Below are 19239 nucleotides of genomic sequence, written 5' to 3'. Positions count from 1 at the left end.
TCACATTTTATTTGAGGGAGGTTTGGGGAACATATGTAACGGTCCCCGTTACAATTAGAACTAGTTTGAATTTGTGGTACATTGGTGTAATTTGAATTTGTGGTACATTGGTGTAATTTGAATTTGTGGTACTTCACCTACTGCTGATGACTTCTCAATACGAGTAATAAACAAAAAAAAAATAGATACTGTCATAAGACAGTAATATCGGCACGCAAAAGTTTGCCTGTAAATCGTACTTGTGTAACTAACAAAGGAGCCATGTGCAATAGTTACCATATAACGTACCCTATACCCTATATATTACTGCATATGTCAAGATGCATTAAGTATTCTGTTGGGTGTAATTAAGTGTTCTGTTGGGTGTAATTAAGTGTTCTGTTGGGTGTAATTAAGTGTTCTGTTGGGTGTAATTAAGTATTCTGTTGGGTGTAATTAAGTGTTCTGTTGGGTGTAATTAAGTGTTCTGTTGGGTGTTCTGTTGGGTGTAATTAAGTGTTCTGTTGGGTGTAATTAAGTATTCTGTTGGGTGTAATTAAGTGTTCTGTTGGGTGTAATTAAGTGTTCTGTTGGGTGTAATTAAGTATTCTGTTGGGTGTAATTAAGTATTCTGTTGGGTGTAATTAAGTGTTCTGTTGGGTGTAATTAAGTATTCTGTTGGGTGTAATTAAGTATTATGTTGGGTGTAATTACGTATTTTGCCCTGGGGTCGTCCCAAACCTAGTTCATAATTTTTTAATATATTCAAAACAACTGAGGTCCTGGACCCCTAAATCAATTTTATTCCTGCTGAACACATCAAGATGCATTCAGTATTATGATGGGCAAAGTGCTCCGAGGTCATCCCAACCCCCATCATTTTTTTGACTGTTGAAATATCTTTAAAATGGTTGAGTTTTCAACCCTTAACGCAAATACATGTACATTCTTGTTGCACATGGCACATTGAAGTGAGCACCAGGTTTTCTGTTCGTCGTTTTTCCACCCCATTTGCCCCTCAAGGTGAAGAAGAAAATTCCGAAAGCTTACTGCACATCTAAAGGATACCACCAATCATCTCCTAAAAGATGATTTGGCTACTGCATAAAGTGAAAAATGAATTCTGGAAACCAGGTTTTTCTATAGAAAACCCGTCAATTTTCAACCCCAATTGGCCCCCAGGGTGAAAATGAAAATTCTGAAACCTTATTGCACAAATAAGACACCACCAATCATCTTCCAAAAGATGATTTGGTTATGAAGTACAATGTATGAGTTCTTGGAACCAGGGGGTTTTTTTTTGGGGGGGGGGGAGGATAAAACATTGGTGTTGTTTTACCATCCCACCTTATTTAGCACCAGGGTTAAATTGAAAATTCCGAAACCTTATTGCACATTCACAGGACACCATCTATCATATTCTAAAGTTTAATTGGTTACTGCTTAAAATAAAGGAGGAGTTTTAGAAAGAAGAAAGTGTGACAGAGGGACGGACGGACGGACCAGGGCAACAACAATATACCCGAACTTTCTTTAGAAAATGCGGGTATAAAAAAAATTGCGGGGAAAGTTGAAATTCACGTTCTACATAACAAAAACATTAGTTGACTGATTTCATGAGACATGTTTTGTCAAATCTTTGGGTGCAACAAGATATGTGTCATCGAACTCATTCAACAAATGAATTATATTTCTTTGAGGGAGATTGATAATGTAAAGATACCTTCCGATGAGTACCAGGAGGAATCTGAGTGAGAAGCAGAGTATACAGAAGGCAAATGTAATGACATATAAATTTTAAAAAACCAAATCTATGAAAATTGAAACCATTCTTCGAAGCAAATGGGTAAATGTTATGAAATAAAATTATTCGAACTCAGTTAAATAGAAAAAGAGAAGTTCCTATAGTAGCTGTGAAAAACGAAGCCGTATTAGAGTTAAGACGTAGAAAGTCTGATGTACATCTCATATAAAACATATATATATATATACAAACATCGCACACACGCTCACGTAGGCATTCGCACCCAATGTCGCCAAATTTGAAAGTCGGGACAATAACTTTGCTATGACCCAATTAACTTGTAAATCTAAGGAAGATGAAGTGGTTAGAATAAGAACGATTCGTCTTCATTAAAGATGTAAGCATTGTTATCCATCACCTACAAATAGATACATGTATATTTGCTAGTGTTTCTTTCACTGACGGAACGTTGGAATATCGGCTGTATAAGGTAATACAGATATACTTCAAAAAGATTATCATATGTATGCAAAGGTCGGTTAATAATAACTGAAATTGTCTACTGTGCTGTCAAAATTCGTATAGTTGCAGTATTTAATGTATGACCCTGTTAAAATCAACCACACTTATGTGACTTCTGTTGATATGCCGCGTAAACCGATGATCTTTGCTAATTTCAATCAATACAGCAACATTCAGTAAATTGATAAATTTGAATCTTCAATATATTGTTATACCCCCTCGCAAACGAAGTTTGGGAGGGGGGGGGATTCTGGAATCACCTTGTCTGTCTGTCTGTCCGTATAGTAGACATCATTTGTCCAGAGGATACCTTCAACACCAATGAACAGATTCCATTAAAACTTTATGTATATTTATATGAATGATGAAGTTGTACACCTGCTATTTTGATTGAGATATTCTAATATTCATGGAAGTTATGGCGAAAAAATTCATTTTGAAAGGGAGGGTGTTGCAAGTTTCCAGAGTATATTTTGATAGCCAATGAAAAGATTTATTCAAACTTTGTGTACATATTATGTATATAATGAAGTTGCGCTCTTGTCTTTTTATCGAGATTCATGAACATACAAGGAAATTTTGGATATTTTCATTTTACGGGTGTTTTTCAACTTCATTGACTTAGGCGTAGATTTTGTAATGATATGTTCTTTCACAGAGACTTCTGCATTAGTTTAGGAATTTTTAATTAAAGATGTGTCGTTTTCTGGCTCATGTACACTGAATACATGTAGTAGTCATCCATATCTATATCGGAAAGCATATCTTCAATGTTCTGAGTAACACTCTACCGCAGAATATATAGTCTTGCATTTACATTAATTGCTCTCAACAATCTTCATGTCAAAAGGATGTGTTTGAATAAGTCAACGAGCACAATTTCACCATTTCCCACTATCCTATGTGCCCTGCGGGAGGTATTTGTTCCGCTAGGACAGTTCTAGTTGATCTGAGAAGGAAAATAAATCAGTTACATAACTCCAACCGAAAATAGAAAATATACACCAATCAGTTACATAACTCCAACCGAAAACAGAAAATATATACCAATCAGTTACATAACTCCAACCGAAAACAGAAAATATATACCAATCAGTTACATAACTCCAACCGAAAACAGAAAATATACACTAATCAGTTACATAACTCCAACCGAAAATAGAAGATATACACCAATCAGTTACATAACTCCAACCGAAAACAGAAAATATATACCAATCAGTTACATAACTCCAACCGAAAATAGAAAATATACACCAATCAGTTACATAACTCCAACCGAAAATAGAAGATATACACCAATCAGTTACATAACTCCAACCGAAAACAGAAAATATATACCAATCAGTTACATAACTCCAACCGAAAATAGAAAATATACACCAATCAGTTACATAACTCCAACCGAAAATAGAAAATATATACCAATCAGTTACATAACTCCATCCGAAAACAGAATTTAGATTTTCGGTAGCTACTATAAGGGAGGAATTATGGGATAGTTTTATTAATTTACTAAGATAGTTTGGATCATAGCTACATGATACATCGCTCCATGATACATAAGTATTATTTTGGTTTATTTGACATTTATGTTTGTAGAGAGTTGGACAAAAACATTGTTCAGTTTGTGGCGCGTACACTTGCATCTGCTACAGTGTATGTAAAAGTTAAAGAAAAAGGGTGCAATATTTATTTATCTATTTTTAGGTCGTCCGTCGTGAGTTAACAATTACACATTTTTAACTTCTTCCTGATAACTGCGATTCCAATTCTTTTCAAATTTGGTATGAAGCATTTTTGGGACAAGGGGGACATGAATTGTGAATTCCAGGACTCCTGCACCCCTGGGGTCTTAGGGGCGGGGCAAAAACTGCCAAAAATTCAAAAATCATTTTCTCCACAACCGCACATGTGTAAGGGAAACTAAATGCACCGTAAATATAAATCCCACATTTAAGTGTTACAATATTGTCTGAGGCATATTGAGTTCATTTTAATAGCATTAACGAAATATGCTTAATTATTTCTGGGGCATATTGAGTTCATTTTAATAGCATTAACGAAATATGCTTAATTATTTCTGGAACACTGTTGGACTGGTAAATTTTTCTGCGGATTGGTTGAAATTATACCCCATTAGTCCGGCTGGACCGGTGACATAAAAAGTTAGCTTCAAGCCCTGCTCTCCAATTCGTTTTAGATTTGGTATGAAGCACCTTTGAAAAAAGATGGCATAAATTGCAAATCTCAGGACTTTTGCGCCCCTTGGGCCTTAGGGGCGAGGCAAAAATTGATCAATTTTCAAAAATCTTCTTTTCTGCAACCGCACATCTTTACGAAAAACTAAATACACGGTGATTTAGATCAGGAATACCTCTACCAAAATTGTAAATTTTATGATCCTCGGGGTAAAGGTTCTGACTCAGGACGGGGCTAAACTTGGTATATATATAGTGTTTATGTGTAAAACATGTTTAATGTTATATTCTTTATTATATTGATACTAAATTGAAACTCAATAGACATTTGGAAAGAGTAGGTACCAAAGTAGATTTCGTGATCCTAGAGGGTAAGGGTTTTTTCCAGAGTGGAGGCAAACTTATTATAGTGATTGTCTTTCTCTTTAAGTCTGCCGATACGGTATAAAAAGTAAATTCATATATAGGAAAGGCAGAAGAGGATGTACCAAAATTGTGAATTTCGCATCCCCAGGATTTTGACTTTAGGACGGTCCCAAATTAGTCTTATCGTGTTAATTTTGCATATATCATATTATGTAAAGCCTTTCATCAGTATTGGTACTTTCGAGGGCATTTAAATTTTAAGAACACATCTTGTTTTATACTGTTGCTGAATATTAAAATTTAGCTAAGATATTCAGAACAGGAATTTTTTTCTAGATTCCATAGCCCATGGAAGTAGTGATACCTTTAACTAATACTCAGGTGACCAATAAGGCCCGTGGGCCTCTTGTTCTATTTGCATTTTCCATTTACTTATTATACAGCAATGCATTTTTTGATTTCATATACACACACAAACAATTGTATAAAAAATAAATAAATAAATAAACAGACTCTGAATTATTGGTTCAAAAATATTTTTCCATTTCGTCGATTGATTTTCAAAGTCGGACAACTTGGTTATGTATTGATATGTGCCTTCAATACAGTATTTTGTTTAGACACATATTTTTCAATATTTAGAAATAGCACCGATTATACTGCTATTTTTCATTACACATACATGAAGAATATTTATTCATTTATTTTGTTTTGCTGAAAAACAATTCTTGGTGAAAAGTTAGTTATTTCAATATTTGATAATAAAAAAAATCACCTATTTTCTCGACACCATTTAATACCACTCTTTAAAAAAAATACTATGATTACATTGATGATCTTTGAATTTGAATTGTACCATACTGGAATATTACAATTAAATCAATTCAGGGTAACAAAACAAAAAAAACCCAACAACAAACAAACAGATTAGTCTGGATCTGATTGTAGTCTTTTGTAGGGTAATAAAAGTGGTTTTAGTCTTTACAAAAATCTCACCCATAATCGTTCTAGATGGTCACCTAAGGCTTAGTAAATGTAATTGATTATTTTTCAATGCCTTTAATATGTGAACATAGTCTAGACGTAAATTTTTAATAGATTATTACAACGATGTACAAGCATGATGTATCCAGGGTTCCGTTTTTCCCCAGCGCTCTATTTTGTATTGCTTAAAGGAATTATGAAATTGATCACTGTTCGTTATCTTCACCTTTCATGTACATTTATTGCTTGCTCATTTTAAGCTCTATTTTTTATAATGTACGTAAATCCGGCCTTATTACTTTCGGGCTAATTCCCCACTTGATATATATTAATTTTACAAGACATTTATTTCTGGCAACAATAAAACAAAAAATAAACAAAATGCCTATTCTTTCTCCAGCAATGAAATACACCGATTCTTCAGTACTTTACCAACAACAGAACTCTTTTCCAAAACCGTTCTGGACAGACAAACACAACAATTCTTGTATGGCATGTTTTTTCCCGGCACGCATGTGTTTTCGTCGAGTAACATGTACAGAATCTACCCATATCCGATGAGATTTCAAAAAATGGCACTATATCTTATGTCAACATCTTTATGGGATGATTAGATCGTAGCCTCCTATACAGTATTCACCAGTTAAACCACTCCAATGGTTGGCTACGTTTCATAGATAACATTGAGATGAAGTGGGTTTACGGTCGTGAAAACCTGAACTACTCTATCACGATTTCGAACTCTTTCCACTATTTCATAAAGTTCACTGTGGAAATGTTCACTTCCAAGAATACTTTCTTGTATACCACAACCTCACTTATAAACGGGAAATTGGGTTCAGTCTAAATACTAAGCCCATCGACTCTTATTCGTACCTTATGTCATCCAGCTGCCACCCCCTCATACTTTTAAAGGTGTGCCTAAAGGTTTAGTCATCCGTATCCGCCACATTTGCTTTCCTTCTACTACTTTCAAAAAGCAAGGACAAATCCTGAGTATTCATCTTGATCCTTGCAATATGATCCTTGCAAGGTACAGTCAGCAATTGATGAGACGTCATGAAATGACCGACAGTCCCTCCTGCAGTTCAAAGAAAACCCTCAAAATGACAGTTTCAATAGTCCATGGTTACCATTCCGCCCTCAAGAACCTCAGCAGTATTCTGAGAAAACATCTGCCTATTCTGTTTTCCAATAAACGAATGGCTGATGTTTTTAAAGACCCCCTATGACATCCTTCCGACACCCCAGAAACCTGAAGGACATGGTAGGAAGGATTAGACTGAATAACCCGTTACCTATTCTCTTTAGAGAAGTCGAGAGGCATATCCCTCATCGACTTCTCTTCGCAAGCATTCATGTTTTTTTTATTTTGATTCTGGAAAACGTGTAAATGCCGGAGTCGGTGACGGTTTATGCTTCGACCGACCTTTCGACTCAGATGTGCCTGGATTTACGCAATAGACAAGTTGTTTTCAAACATTTAACAGTAATGCACAAATCTGTCACAAGGAAATCAACACTTACTTGCTTTTAATTCATTTTCAACATGTCCTCTGTCCCGGGTTTAAATCACAACTCTGATTACGTCAGCCATATTCGATGTGAATTCTTAAACTGGTCCCCTATTGTGACAGCTTCTCCCAAGACCAGTTAAAGAAAACCCGGGACAGGGAACATGTTGAAAATGAATTAAAAGCATTGAAAGAACATATATGTTCACAGTAAACTGACAACTCAATTTTATAACAAAAGAGACTTCAGCTTCTCCGTCGTCAACTTCCCATCTTTATGTAGCAATATTCCCTTATCACCTGTATATGGTGTTTACATCTCTCAACTGATTCGATATGCGAGAGCATGTTCGTTTTTTTTAAATTGAGACAAGCTATTGACAAATAAGCTGATGTTAGAGGGGTTACATGTTTCGTTTGAATTTAGTAATTCGCAAATTCCATGGTCGTTACAATGATCTTATTTGCAAATACAACCTGCGGTTAGGTCAAATGTTGTCTCACATGTTTTATACCAATTGTTAGGCCGTTCTTTACATACTGATTTGGACTATGGATTACTCCTTTTATTTGATGAAGATAGAGGACTCACAACGAGAGTGTGACCGGTCAACAGGGGATGCTTACTCCTCCTAGGCACCTGACCCCCCCCCCCCCCCCCCTCTGCTGTGCCCAGTGCTCCGTATTTGTCATACTATTATTTTTGTATTCTTTATAGGATTTAAGAAACTGATTACTGTTCGTTATCTTCACTTTTTCATGTAGAAGATTCAGGGATCAGTAAACGCATCACAGGTATGACTTACGTATGGGAGATTAGTTCCAAATACATGCATCATAAGTTGTTGAAGAAGGAAGGTCTATCCTAGTGAAATCAGTATAACTGTAAGCCTTATGTCTTATGAGACGCCAAGCATCAAGTAACCTTATTCATAGAAGGGCGATTTTATTAAAAAAAAATATGAAAAGAGAGTCAGTCACGAAATACATGTATTTTAAAACAAGGCGCCATTGGAAAGGTCTTATGACAAGAAATATACACCCAGTAAACACCAATGTCGTTCACAGTTCGAAAGTTAAAAGCAATGTTAAAAGTTTTTCGTAAGTGGATCTAAGGTCAAGATCACAAGTTCATTAAACAAAGGACAGTTTAAAAGGCCTTGTAAGAATCATACCCAACATTTTTTTATATAGAGACAGACAGACACGCAGAAAACCATATGGGACTTTTCCCGAGATATTGAATAATCTTTCTGATATAATATACACCAAGAGTATTCAGCGAAAAATCTTACGACGCGAAACTTCAAAATTTAACTCCATTTTGCCGAAAACATCCAATATATCACTGCATTTTGCTCAGTATCTATAAAACAACCAATATATCACTGCATTTTGCTCAGTATCTATAAAACATCCAATATATCACTGCATTTTGCTCAGTATCTATAAAACATCCAATATATCACTGCATTTTGCTCAGTATCTATAAAACATCCAATATATCACTGCATTTTGCTCAGTATCTATAAAACATTCAATACATCACTGCATTTTGCTCAGTGTCTATAAAACATTTGCCATCAAGCATCATCTGAACTAGCTCTGTATTGGCCTTATCCTACTCGTCATCTTATTATCATCAACATACTTGGTATCAAAAGAGATCGACTTTTGGCATGTCCCAAAGATTACTGTATCAGAACAAAATGACCCATGTAAGTAATGTAGATTTTAAAAAGGTACGTAGATTCAAAGGAAACGATAATTCAGTTTTCAAGAAATATATAGGCCATTTATGACACTTTTTGAATCTAGCCCTTTGAACTTTAAGATATTTGTAAATTATGGTAAAATACTCAAGTATTTTCTCTCTCTATGTAGCACCATTGTGATGTCATTGGAAACTGTGTCAAACAGACATCTCATGTCACGTGACGACTTGGATGACGTCCACCTTGTGACTGGAGGTGGTGGCTACACAGGATTCAAACTCGGAAGACGGCTAGCAGAAATTGGGAAGAAAGTCATCTTAGTCGATATTGTGCCTCCTAAATGGCCATTGATACGTAACATGTCTTTTGTACAGGTAAGAATCGAAGCATTGGAATGTGTAAGTTTTGGGCATTTCCATCTTAAACGAAATTTTGACAGTCGCGGTAGGTCATTGGTAGAGCGTTTGCTTCGTAACCGGGAAATCGTGAGTTTGAGCCCCCGTTAGTGCCATAACCGCGTCAAACCTATGATGTTAACATAGGTAGTGACTGCTCCTTCGCCAAACGCTCGGCATTTAGAAGTGAGAATCGTGTTTTTCGGATATGACCTTAAAAATAAAGGTGCCGTGTCGCGGCAGGCGTTGGCACGCTAAAGAATTATCACTCCTACGGCCCTGAGCGCTAAGCATAGATCTAAATTTGTGGTACTTCACCTACAGTTGGTGACGTCTCAATATGGAGTGAAAAATTCTCGACGCAGTCTGATTAAAATAAAACCTCTCACTTCGCTCGATATGCGGACAGTCGTTGCATGCTCCCAATCAGACTGTTCTCAACGGGACATAAAACCAAACAATCAATCAATAAACAAAATTTTGCTCATTAATTGCTAGAACCGGCTGAAGCTGAAAGTAAGTTTCCGGACATGAATTATGAAGGACTGCTCCGAGATTCGGTGAAGGCATCAGTCCAAATATTCAGCCGAGCTGAATCTCAACCGAGATTAACTTTGTAGCTGTTGTACCTAATGGACGCTTCTTTGTTGACTTCACCGGTGTAATAAATTTACCACCCACTCTAGATAAGTGTCAGGTCAACTCTAGTCTTTCAGATTTCAACACATCCACTTTACCCCGAATTTCCTCATCATGTATGAGAATACGATGAAGTTTACTAACACTTTTTACAAGCGTAACCACTGCTGTTAATGTGAATTTCATTTAATAAATACTTGTAAACTTTACTTGTTTCTGTAAACAGGGATCTGCAATCTGATTAAAGTACAGATCTCTCAAATAGCACGCAGCGCCCTCTGCACTATTTGAGAGATCTGTATTTTTAATCAGATTGAGGGATCTGTAGCCTTTTTTGTACGTTATTACTTGTAAAGAAATACTGCATGTTTTAGTTATGGGCGCAGCCATTAAATTATCGGAAATATGTTATTGTGACTGTGATTGGTAAATAAAAAAAATCACGTCATTTCGTAAATATTCATGATTTTCAAATCGAGGGTTTCTCTGGTTGAGGTAGGGTAGGTAGCACTGGACTCAGTAACCGTGGCTAGCGACGACGATAATACATAAAAGCTGACGTTGCTTTTTCACTTGCAACAACCAAGAACTTTCAAAAATATGCTAGCTCTAAAACAGAAATGGTACATGTGATATACCCCAAGATTTTTGTAGAAACGAGATAGAAGTAAATTGTATATGATTAGATAGGTTACGTGAGGAATATGTTTTGGTTCCAGCTGACAAAGCTTGTAACAATATGTCTTTATTTGTAGGGCTCATTATTACAACTGTATTTTAAACGAACTTGGCATTAATTGAGATACTGGATAGTGACAGACAGACAAACGCAATCGTTAAACCAATTATCCTCCTTGGACCTGTTAGTTCCTTCCTCACCTGTCAGAGGAGCACAGATAGACAACACGTACTGTAGTGTCAGCATATTAATAATGAACAAACTTCTTACAATAGTGGATAAAATTGGCCGCAAATTTTGTAGAGGACTGGGGATACAACTGGTATGCCAGAAAAACATATTGGGCAAACCAGTGTCCTAGCTTTTTGTGCCAGTGACAGGTCCTCAGTTTACGAACTGATGGACAGGATAGCAGAGACCCCGACCCTCACACCCTGCCTCCTACTTGCTACCTGGTTTGTTATATTTGTTATGACCAGCCTGTAGCCTCCCCTCCTTTTTTAAGAGGTGGAGGGAGTACAAGTACTGTAAGTTATACTGTGAACCCCAAGTTGGATTAAACGTCCATTATAATATATATGTACACATTTCTAGTGTAAGCTCTGCCTATTAACTTTTTATTGGCGAGTTTTGTACACTGTTGGCACCCTCATGCTTTTTTAGCAGATGGGAGGAGACAACAGGTTGTGTGGACGTCGCTACATACCACAAATCTCCCCAGTCCCCTCCCAAGGAAAAGCGACACCAATATACAAGTCCCCATGTAGAATGAGTAGTTAATGGATTAATGTAATTTTAAAGATTATCTAAAAAGTAGACAAGGCAAAGTAACGTCAGTAGTCCTCGACAAGTACGAAAGTGCACTCTCCATGGTGATCGTGGTTTCACTCTTCATCAGGTAAATCTGAAATATTCTGGTAAAAGGTAACCTGGAAAATAAAACTTGAGCGCAGATAAATGGAACAACTAAACCATAATAGAATTACTCAATTATATCAAGTTATGGGCTGGGTGGGCGGGAGAAGAAAATTTGGGCTGCCGATGTGATTTGGCGGCCCTTCAGAATAGGAAACGGAAGTGGAACTTTGATTTGTTGTACGTAAAGAATTCGGGATTACCCACCACCGCATTGGACAAGTTGTACGCAGATTAGTCTTTAACACAAATACAGAGATTCAGGACTCAATTAATGGGGTATTATTTCATGTGCATTTCAATGATCCTGATTAATTGAGATACTGGATAGTGACAGACAGACAAACGCAGTCGTTAAACCAATTATCCTCCTTGAACCTGTTAGTTCCTTCCTCTCCTGTCAGAGGAGCACAGATAGGCAACACGTACTGTAGTGTCAGCATATTAATAATGAACAAACTTCTTACAATAGTGGATAAAATTGGCCGCAAATTTTGTAGAGGACTGGGGATACAACTGGTATGCCAGAAAAACATATTGGGCAAACCAGTGTCCTAGCTTTTTGTGCCAGTGACAGGTCCTCAGTTTACGAACTGATGGACAGGATAGCAGAGACCCCGACCCTCACACCCTGCCTCCTACTTGCTACCTGGTTTGTTATATTTGTTATGACCAGCCTGTAGCCTCCCCTCCTTTTTTAAGAGGTGGAGGGGGTACAAGTACTGTAAGTTATACTGTGAACCCCAAGTTGGATTAAACATCCATTATAAGTGTAAGCTCTGCCAATTAACTTTTTATCGGCGATTTTTGTACACTGTTACCGCCCTCATGCTTATTTAGCAGATAGGAGACAACAGGTTGGGTGGACGTCCCTACATACCACAAAAGTCTCCCCAGTCCCCGCCACAGACATTGATACAATGCCCCCCCCCCCCCCACACACACACACAAAATTAAGGCTGGGTGAAGAGTTAACAGAAGTGCAAGATGACAGGGAAATTACTCGCAAAAAAATATTTATTTTTTTTTAAATTAGGATACAAATTTTTGTTAATATATCCCGAGCTTTAGTTGATCTAATGTCCTAGGCCATCAGAAGAGAATATCATTCAGGGGAGTGGAGAAGGGAACCGGTTGCCCTTACTGAGGGTAAAATAAAAATAAATTCCAATGCTCCCCGAATATTATTCGGAAAAATCAGGTTGCCTACTCTGGACAGGTGGGTCCCATCATTTCTGGAAAGTTGTAAGTGTCAACATGGGCATTGGATGTAGCATTGGCATTTACGTAGAGTAACCAATATTCCTGACTGATTTGGCCCCAAGAGGCATGAGGTTAGCTGACATGCGCAGACGGTACTGTTCGTCATACTTGTACCATCCGGATGAACGCGAGGCAGCCAGTCTAATGTCCCTCATATACTTGAGCATTTTTTGTACCCGAGTTGGATATTTTTCAAGTATAATGCTGGTACAGATGATGAATGTAGAAGTCCATTTTTCAATGGTAAGGAAGGTATTGGTTTTTGACTTGACTAGACAAAATTTCCCTTCCCGAAGACATATTTCCCCTTGCCCTCCTAACATATCGTCAATTTTCTTGGTTAATTTCAGAAGAAGTGCCAAATCAATAATCTGGCCCTCCCAAATTTTTTGTTTTAATTTGAGAGGTATAGTTTTGTCGGACCGTGTTGAAACAACTAACCTCCGGGGTGGGGATAAATTCATCGATAGAAAATTCATTTGCAAAATTACAGGCCGTAGCCAAGTTGTTAGAGATCTCATCCTGAAATCCACTTGGATTTTCTTAAGAGAACTGTCCATCTACCCAATTCCGGTCCTGGACGGAGTCGGCGTCAGAAAATGGCGGGCCCGTAGCCTCAGGCGGAAGGGTGCTTACGCGGGAACGGTTTGGTTGCCTCTCCCGACGAAGTCTTCCTCGCCCTCGAGATGAGGAAACGACATTTTGAACAGGTCTGGACTTCTTAGGTGGCATCTTAGTTTCTTGGTCGGGTTCGATGGGTCAGGAAAAATTTGATTTGGGCTGCCGATGTGATTTGGCGGCCCTTCAGAATAGGAAACGGAAGTGGAACAACTTTGATTTGTTGTACGTAAATAATTCGGAATTACCCACCACCGCATTGGACAAGTTGTACGCAGATGAGTCTTTAACACAAATACAGAGATCCAGGACTCAATTAATGGGGGATTATTTCATATGCATTTCAATAATCCTGATTAATTCCACCTTTGGTAATCGTACTTATACTCCAACTGCCCTTTCAAAAAATGAAATTCTTCAAAACCATGCTTCAGTTTTAGACACATTTAATATCCCAGTCAATGGGTCAAACGAATATGAGTTACCGTACCTATACTGGATTCCTAAACCCTTACAAACAAAGATACATTGCTGGATCCAGTAAGTGCTCTACGAAGCTGCTATCTTTGCTCCTCGTGAAAATATTAACAACTGTGAAGGAGAAACTTCTAACTTACTGTGCGACTACATATGCCAGAAGTGGTGTTAATCAAATGTGATTCTAAAAAATTCTAAAGAACTTTTAGTAAACTTAAAATCGCAAAACTTTTCCCAAATCGACAGTTGCTTCTTCAACAAACATGGAAAACGGAAATATTCATATCTAGTGATCAGTCATCCAAAAATTACTTTGTTAAACACCTCTCTGATTCCACGCACAAGTTGAAGTTGAAATAAAAAATATGCTAGAGTTCCTCATTGACAATGTAATGTCTTCGTAGTCTTTGGTGATCAGGTTTTCCAACAGTCTGTTGGAATTTCCATGGGCACGAATTGTGCTCCTTTGTTAGCTGACCTGTTTCTATATTCATATGAAGCAGAATTTATTCAAAAACTCTCTTGCTGTGGCCTTCAACATTTAGATATATCTACGACGGTTTGTCTATTAACAATGATAACTTTCATTCATATATAAGACACCACAGAGTCGTCCACTTCTTTTTTATTTTTATTTTTAGATTTTATTGAAAGTAGACATTAACGGCGAACTGACAACTCAACTGTATGACAAGCAGGATGATTTCAGCTTCTCCATCGTCAACTTCCCATATTTATGTAGCAATATTCCATTATTGCCTGCATACGGTGTTTATATCTCTCAACTGATTCGATACACAAGAGCTTGTTCTGCGTATGGTCAGTTTTTAAATCAAGGCAAGCTACTGACAAACAAGTTGATGATACAGGGGTTTCAACAGTCTCGATTGAAGTCAGCATTTTGCAAATTCTATGGTCGTTATAACGATCTAGTTCGTCAATATAACCTATCATTGGGTCAAATGATGTCTGACGTGTTTCATACGAATTGTTAGGCCGTTCTTGACACACTGATTTTGACTACGGATAACTCCGTTTACTTGATCAGGATATAGGGCTCACGGCGGGTGTGACCGCTCGACAGGGGATGCTTACTCCTCCTAGGCACCTGAACCTATCTCTGGTGTGTCCAGAGGTCCGTGTTTGCCCAACTATCTATTTTGTATTGCTTATAGGAGTTATGAGATTGATCACTGTTCGTTATCTTCACCTTTCATGATATGTTGCAAAAAATTATATATTATTGAGAAACGTTGCGTATATCCTTAAGTATAATTGTAGTAAATGAAATGTTGACATTTATATGTCATTGGCAATCATATGTAGATGGCACATCAAATATGATTGAAAATGTATATAAAATTATAAAGTATTTGTGTGATTTAGTCAAGACAAGGGTATTTTGACTCAAGTATACTCTCAGTTTATGGCCATGGAGCCAGAGCTGTTTGGTCAATTTCAGTCATCCAATTTACGACTTGGGTAAAATGGACTCTGGTGACAGATATGGGTAAATCAAAATATGTTATAAAACTTTCTTTTCGAGAACTACTTGACCAAACCCAAAACTTACACGAATACTTCCTACATATATATAGCGTAGATTTATGTTTGTTAGCCGAGTTGCGTAGCAAATCGGCGAAGGGTGGGTGTCCAGTCGGGCGGGCGAGCGGCGTCCACAATTAGCTTGTCCGGTCTCTAACTTTCATACTTTTTGGTGCATCTTTGTGAAACTTACATAACATGATCACATCCAAAAGAGGAAGGTTCCTATTTATTTTGAGGTCAAAATCACTTTGTCACTAAATGCCGTAGATTTGAGCTTGTCCGGTCTCTAACTTTCATACTACTTGGGGCATCTTTGTGAAACTTACATATCATGATCACACCCAAAAGAGGAAGGTTCCTATTTATTTTGAGGTCAAAAGGACAAAGATCAAGGTCTCTTTGTCACTAAATGCCATAGATTTGAGCTCGTCGGGTCTCTAACTTTCATACTACTTGTGCGTCTTTGTCAGACTTGCATATTTTGATCACATCCAAATGAGGAAGGTTTCTATTTAATTTGAGGTCGAAAGGTCAAGGTCTCTTTTTCACTATATTCTGTAGATTTGAGCTTGCCTTTAACTTTTATACATGTACTTCCTGGTGCATGTTTATCAGACTTCACATCCTGATGACATTCAAGATTCATGTTGCTTTTGAAATCCAAAGGTCAAGGTCATTATCACACTAAATACCTATTGCGGCCATTCAAAGCTTCATACTTATAAACTATATTAAATACGTGCATGTTTTTACATCGTGAATGCAAGCGTGCATAACTTTCCAAACTGCAACTCGGCCATACGCATCTGTAATGCGTTTTAGCGATTTTTTAAACCATTAAGATAAGGCCTCAATCATAATTTGCATAGAAATATATTGGTAAATCCTTATTCTCAAAAATCACAAAGTCATAAATCATCGAAGTAATATATGCAAGCATTCCTAGCAATTTTCTAATTTTCTTTGATGCTTGAAAAAACTACAGGTTTTTGAACTAATTTACTTAGTCAATTTTGGGGAAATATTTTACACACAGAGCTCTTGGTCTGTCTATCTACCTCCTAGCACAGTTTTTAAGCTAGGGTATTTATTTCATATGATGCAAAAGAAAGTATATCGCAGTTTCATGGTGGCTGATGCTACCTTAAGTAAAGTTCTACAACTCATGGCGTAAGAAAAACACCGTGCATAAGCTTATTGACGTATTATGTACCGGGCCCTGTAGTCTTGTTTTCTTTTAATCATTATTTCTAATGTTGTTTTCAGTACATATTTAGTAAAAAAAAAAAAAATTTTTTTTAAAAAGAAGAAAGAAAGAAAGTAAGAAATCATATCTGTCAGAAATGACAACACATTGGACTTTTGTTTTAGTGTGATTTAACAAAGGACCAAGCCGTAGCGTCAGCATTAAGAGGAGCGGATTGTGTATTTCACCTAGCCTCGTATGGAATGTCCGGCAAGGAGCAGGTACTCAGTGAATATTAATTTAACTATCGTTATTGCCTTGGTTTATTCTGTTGACTGTTCAATATAATTTCTGTCTCGCTGAAACTGGTGTGTATATTCTAATGTTTGGGTCTTTTGTCTCGTCTCCTGCATTAACGTGTCAGACAACAGGTCATATCACCGGTTCTCATTACATTATTTATTTGTAATTGTGTATTTCTATTGACTTTCAATGTCCATCATTTTTTTTTATCACGCACCAGAATGGTTGTTTTCTTTAGATCAGTCCAGCGTAATGTGCATGAATAGTATGTATGAAATATATTCAGCGTGGATGACCGTTTGATTCCTTCGTCATAACCACCTCTTTCTACGTAAGTAATCTTTGATCGAGTGTCAGTCATTGAATCTATCTCTTTTCTTCAGTTTAACGCTAAACTCATTGAAGAGGTCAATATAAATGGGACTGAAAACGTCATTCGCGGTAAAGTATATCTTTTTCTCGGAAATCAGAAATATCTAATTTCTGTTTCTTTACCGTTTTAACAATTATCATTTCTTGGGAAACATCGTAAATTCTGGTCATGTTTTGTCTTCAGCATGTCTACAGCACGGCATTAGACGTTTGGTGTATACAAGTTCTAACAACGTCGTATTTGGTGGTCAGGAAATACGTAACGGGAATGAATCTCTACCATACCCGCCTTTAGGAAAGGTCAGTACTTAATTACCTGCATGTAGTTATACTCGTATTGTGGAGGAAAATCAAGCTACGTGTATAATCAGTAGTTATTGCTCCTGGAAAGTGATGTATGGAATCTGTCAATCTATCTGCACATCTTCTTACCGGAATCAAAACTTTGTAATGAAGAGGAATAATTAGGTCTTTATCTCAAGAGTTGCTTATAACCAGATAATGTGTTAGGTCCTAAACTATGGTCATTTGTCCAAGGTCAAGTTCAGCAATGGAAAAGAAGACTAAGTATAAAACAGAACATATTTGGACAGGTCATAATGTCTGTCTTTTGCTACATTGGTTTCTTAATGATAGCTCAAATTCTGTTCGAGCTTAAACGATGAAACTAAACACAATGATTTTCAAATCATATCTAAAATACTGTTTGAGCTTTAACATTGACACATCTAAGATTAACGTTCTTGAAAAATTGGTCAAAGTCTAAGGTCAAGAGGTAAAATAATCTAGGTACTAAAGTCATGGGGAATCTATATGTGAAATATGAAAGCACTATTCCCCTTGGTTCAAAAGATATAGCCAAAGTTAATGTTTTCCTTAAAGTGTGATGCTAACACCGGGGCCATGACAATAGCTCTCCGGACATTCGTCACGGCAAGCTAAAATGTTTTTTGGATGATATCTCAAATACTGTTTGAGGTTAAAGGAGCAGTCACACTTTACCGGATAGAATAAACAGACGTAGTTGTGACATTATGTTGTCCGTTGGTATCCGTGGATAAAAGTCGTTCCCGCCGCTGCTCGGGGCTATAATCTCGGTTGAGATTCGGCTCGGATGAATATTTGGACTGACGCCTTCACCGAATCTCGGAGTAGTCCATCATAATTCATGTCTGGAAATTTACTTTCAGCTTCGACCGGTTCTAGCAATTAATGTGCACCACTGCTGTTCACTTCAAATCAGTTAGTTGACTATCAAACCAAATCTGTATCTCTATTAATGCTGTCTTACTTACCGTCTAAGTAATTACATGTATGTAAATTCCATAAAATAAACCATCACTTATTTTTCCGTTCAAATGAAGACTTCACAATCTCTCGCCAGAGGGCGTTACGCTACGCTCCACAACACCTCTGTTATCGTCTAATTTACAAGAATTTTGTAAAACAGAGCGTCTTTGAAAATAAAATAAATCTGCATCATTTTCATAAAAAAAAACATACATTTATGAGTTAAAAACACATTGGTAGGTATCGAAACGCTGTATTACGTTAGTGCAACCTTCATATTTATGGAACTATTTTGTCTTGTCAAATGTATTATTTCACTTTCACTTCGTAACTATGGACTCTACATTTAAAAAAAAACTAGCGAGATTATAATGATGAAAATCTGACATTGCACAAAGAACAGAAACGTGCCTTTCTGTTGGAGTCAAAGACGTCATTTTGTCCGTGCGAGATGATGTGGTTAGCCGAACTATTTATCAGACGATAACAGAGGTGAAAGAGAAGCTTGCGTAGCGCGCCCTCTGGTGAG

The 19239-nt window shown here is 37.1% G+C and overlaps 1 protein-coding gene across 2 annotated transcripts in view; it reads left to right on the top strand.

Annotated features, from left to right (window-relative positions):
• Positions 1 to 19239, top strand: part of LOC125669816 (short-chain dehydrogenase/reductase family 42E member 1-like) — a 33541-nt gene that overhangs the window by 8692 nt on the left and 5610 nt on the right. Inside the window, exons 1-5 of one of the 2 annotated variants that reach the window (XM_056162814.1) lie at positions 2166 to 2213; positions 9195 to 9399; positions 16931 to 17026; positions 17432 to 17489; positions 17605 to 17720. In XM_056162814.1, coding sequence (XP_056018789.1) covers positions 9205 to 9399; positions 16931 to 17026; positions 17432 to 17489; positions 17605 to 17720 — 465 coding nt within the window. In that variant the 5' untranslated portion in view covers positions 2166 to 2213; positions 9195 to 9204. Of the gene's footprint in view, positions 1 to 2165; positions 2214 to 9194; positions 9400 to 16930; positions 17027 to 17431; positions 17490 to 17604; positions 17721 to 19239 lie in introns of those variants that run through there. The other variant, XM_048904620.2, reaches the window with a different exon arrangement.

The sequence above is a fragment of the Ostrea edulis genome, chromosome 4 (assembly GCF_947568905.1).
Source record: "Ostrea edulis chromosome 4, xbOstEdul1.1, whole genome shotgun sequence".
NCBI classification, from domain to species: domain Eukaryota; kingdom Metazoa; phylum Mollusca; class Bivalvia; order Ostreida; family Ostreidae; genus Ostrea; species Ostrea edulis.
This window is presented reverse-complemented; position numbering and strand designations above follow the sequence as displayed.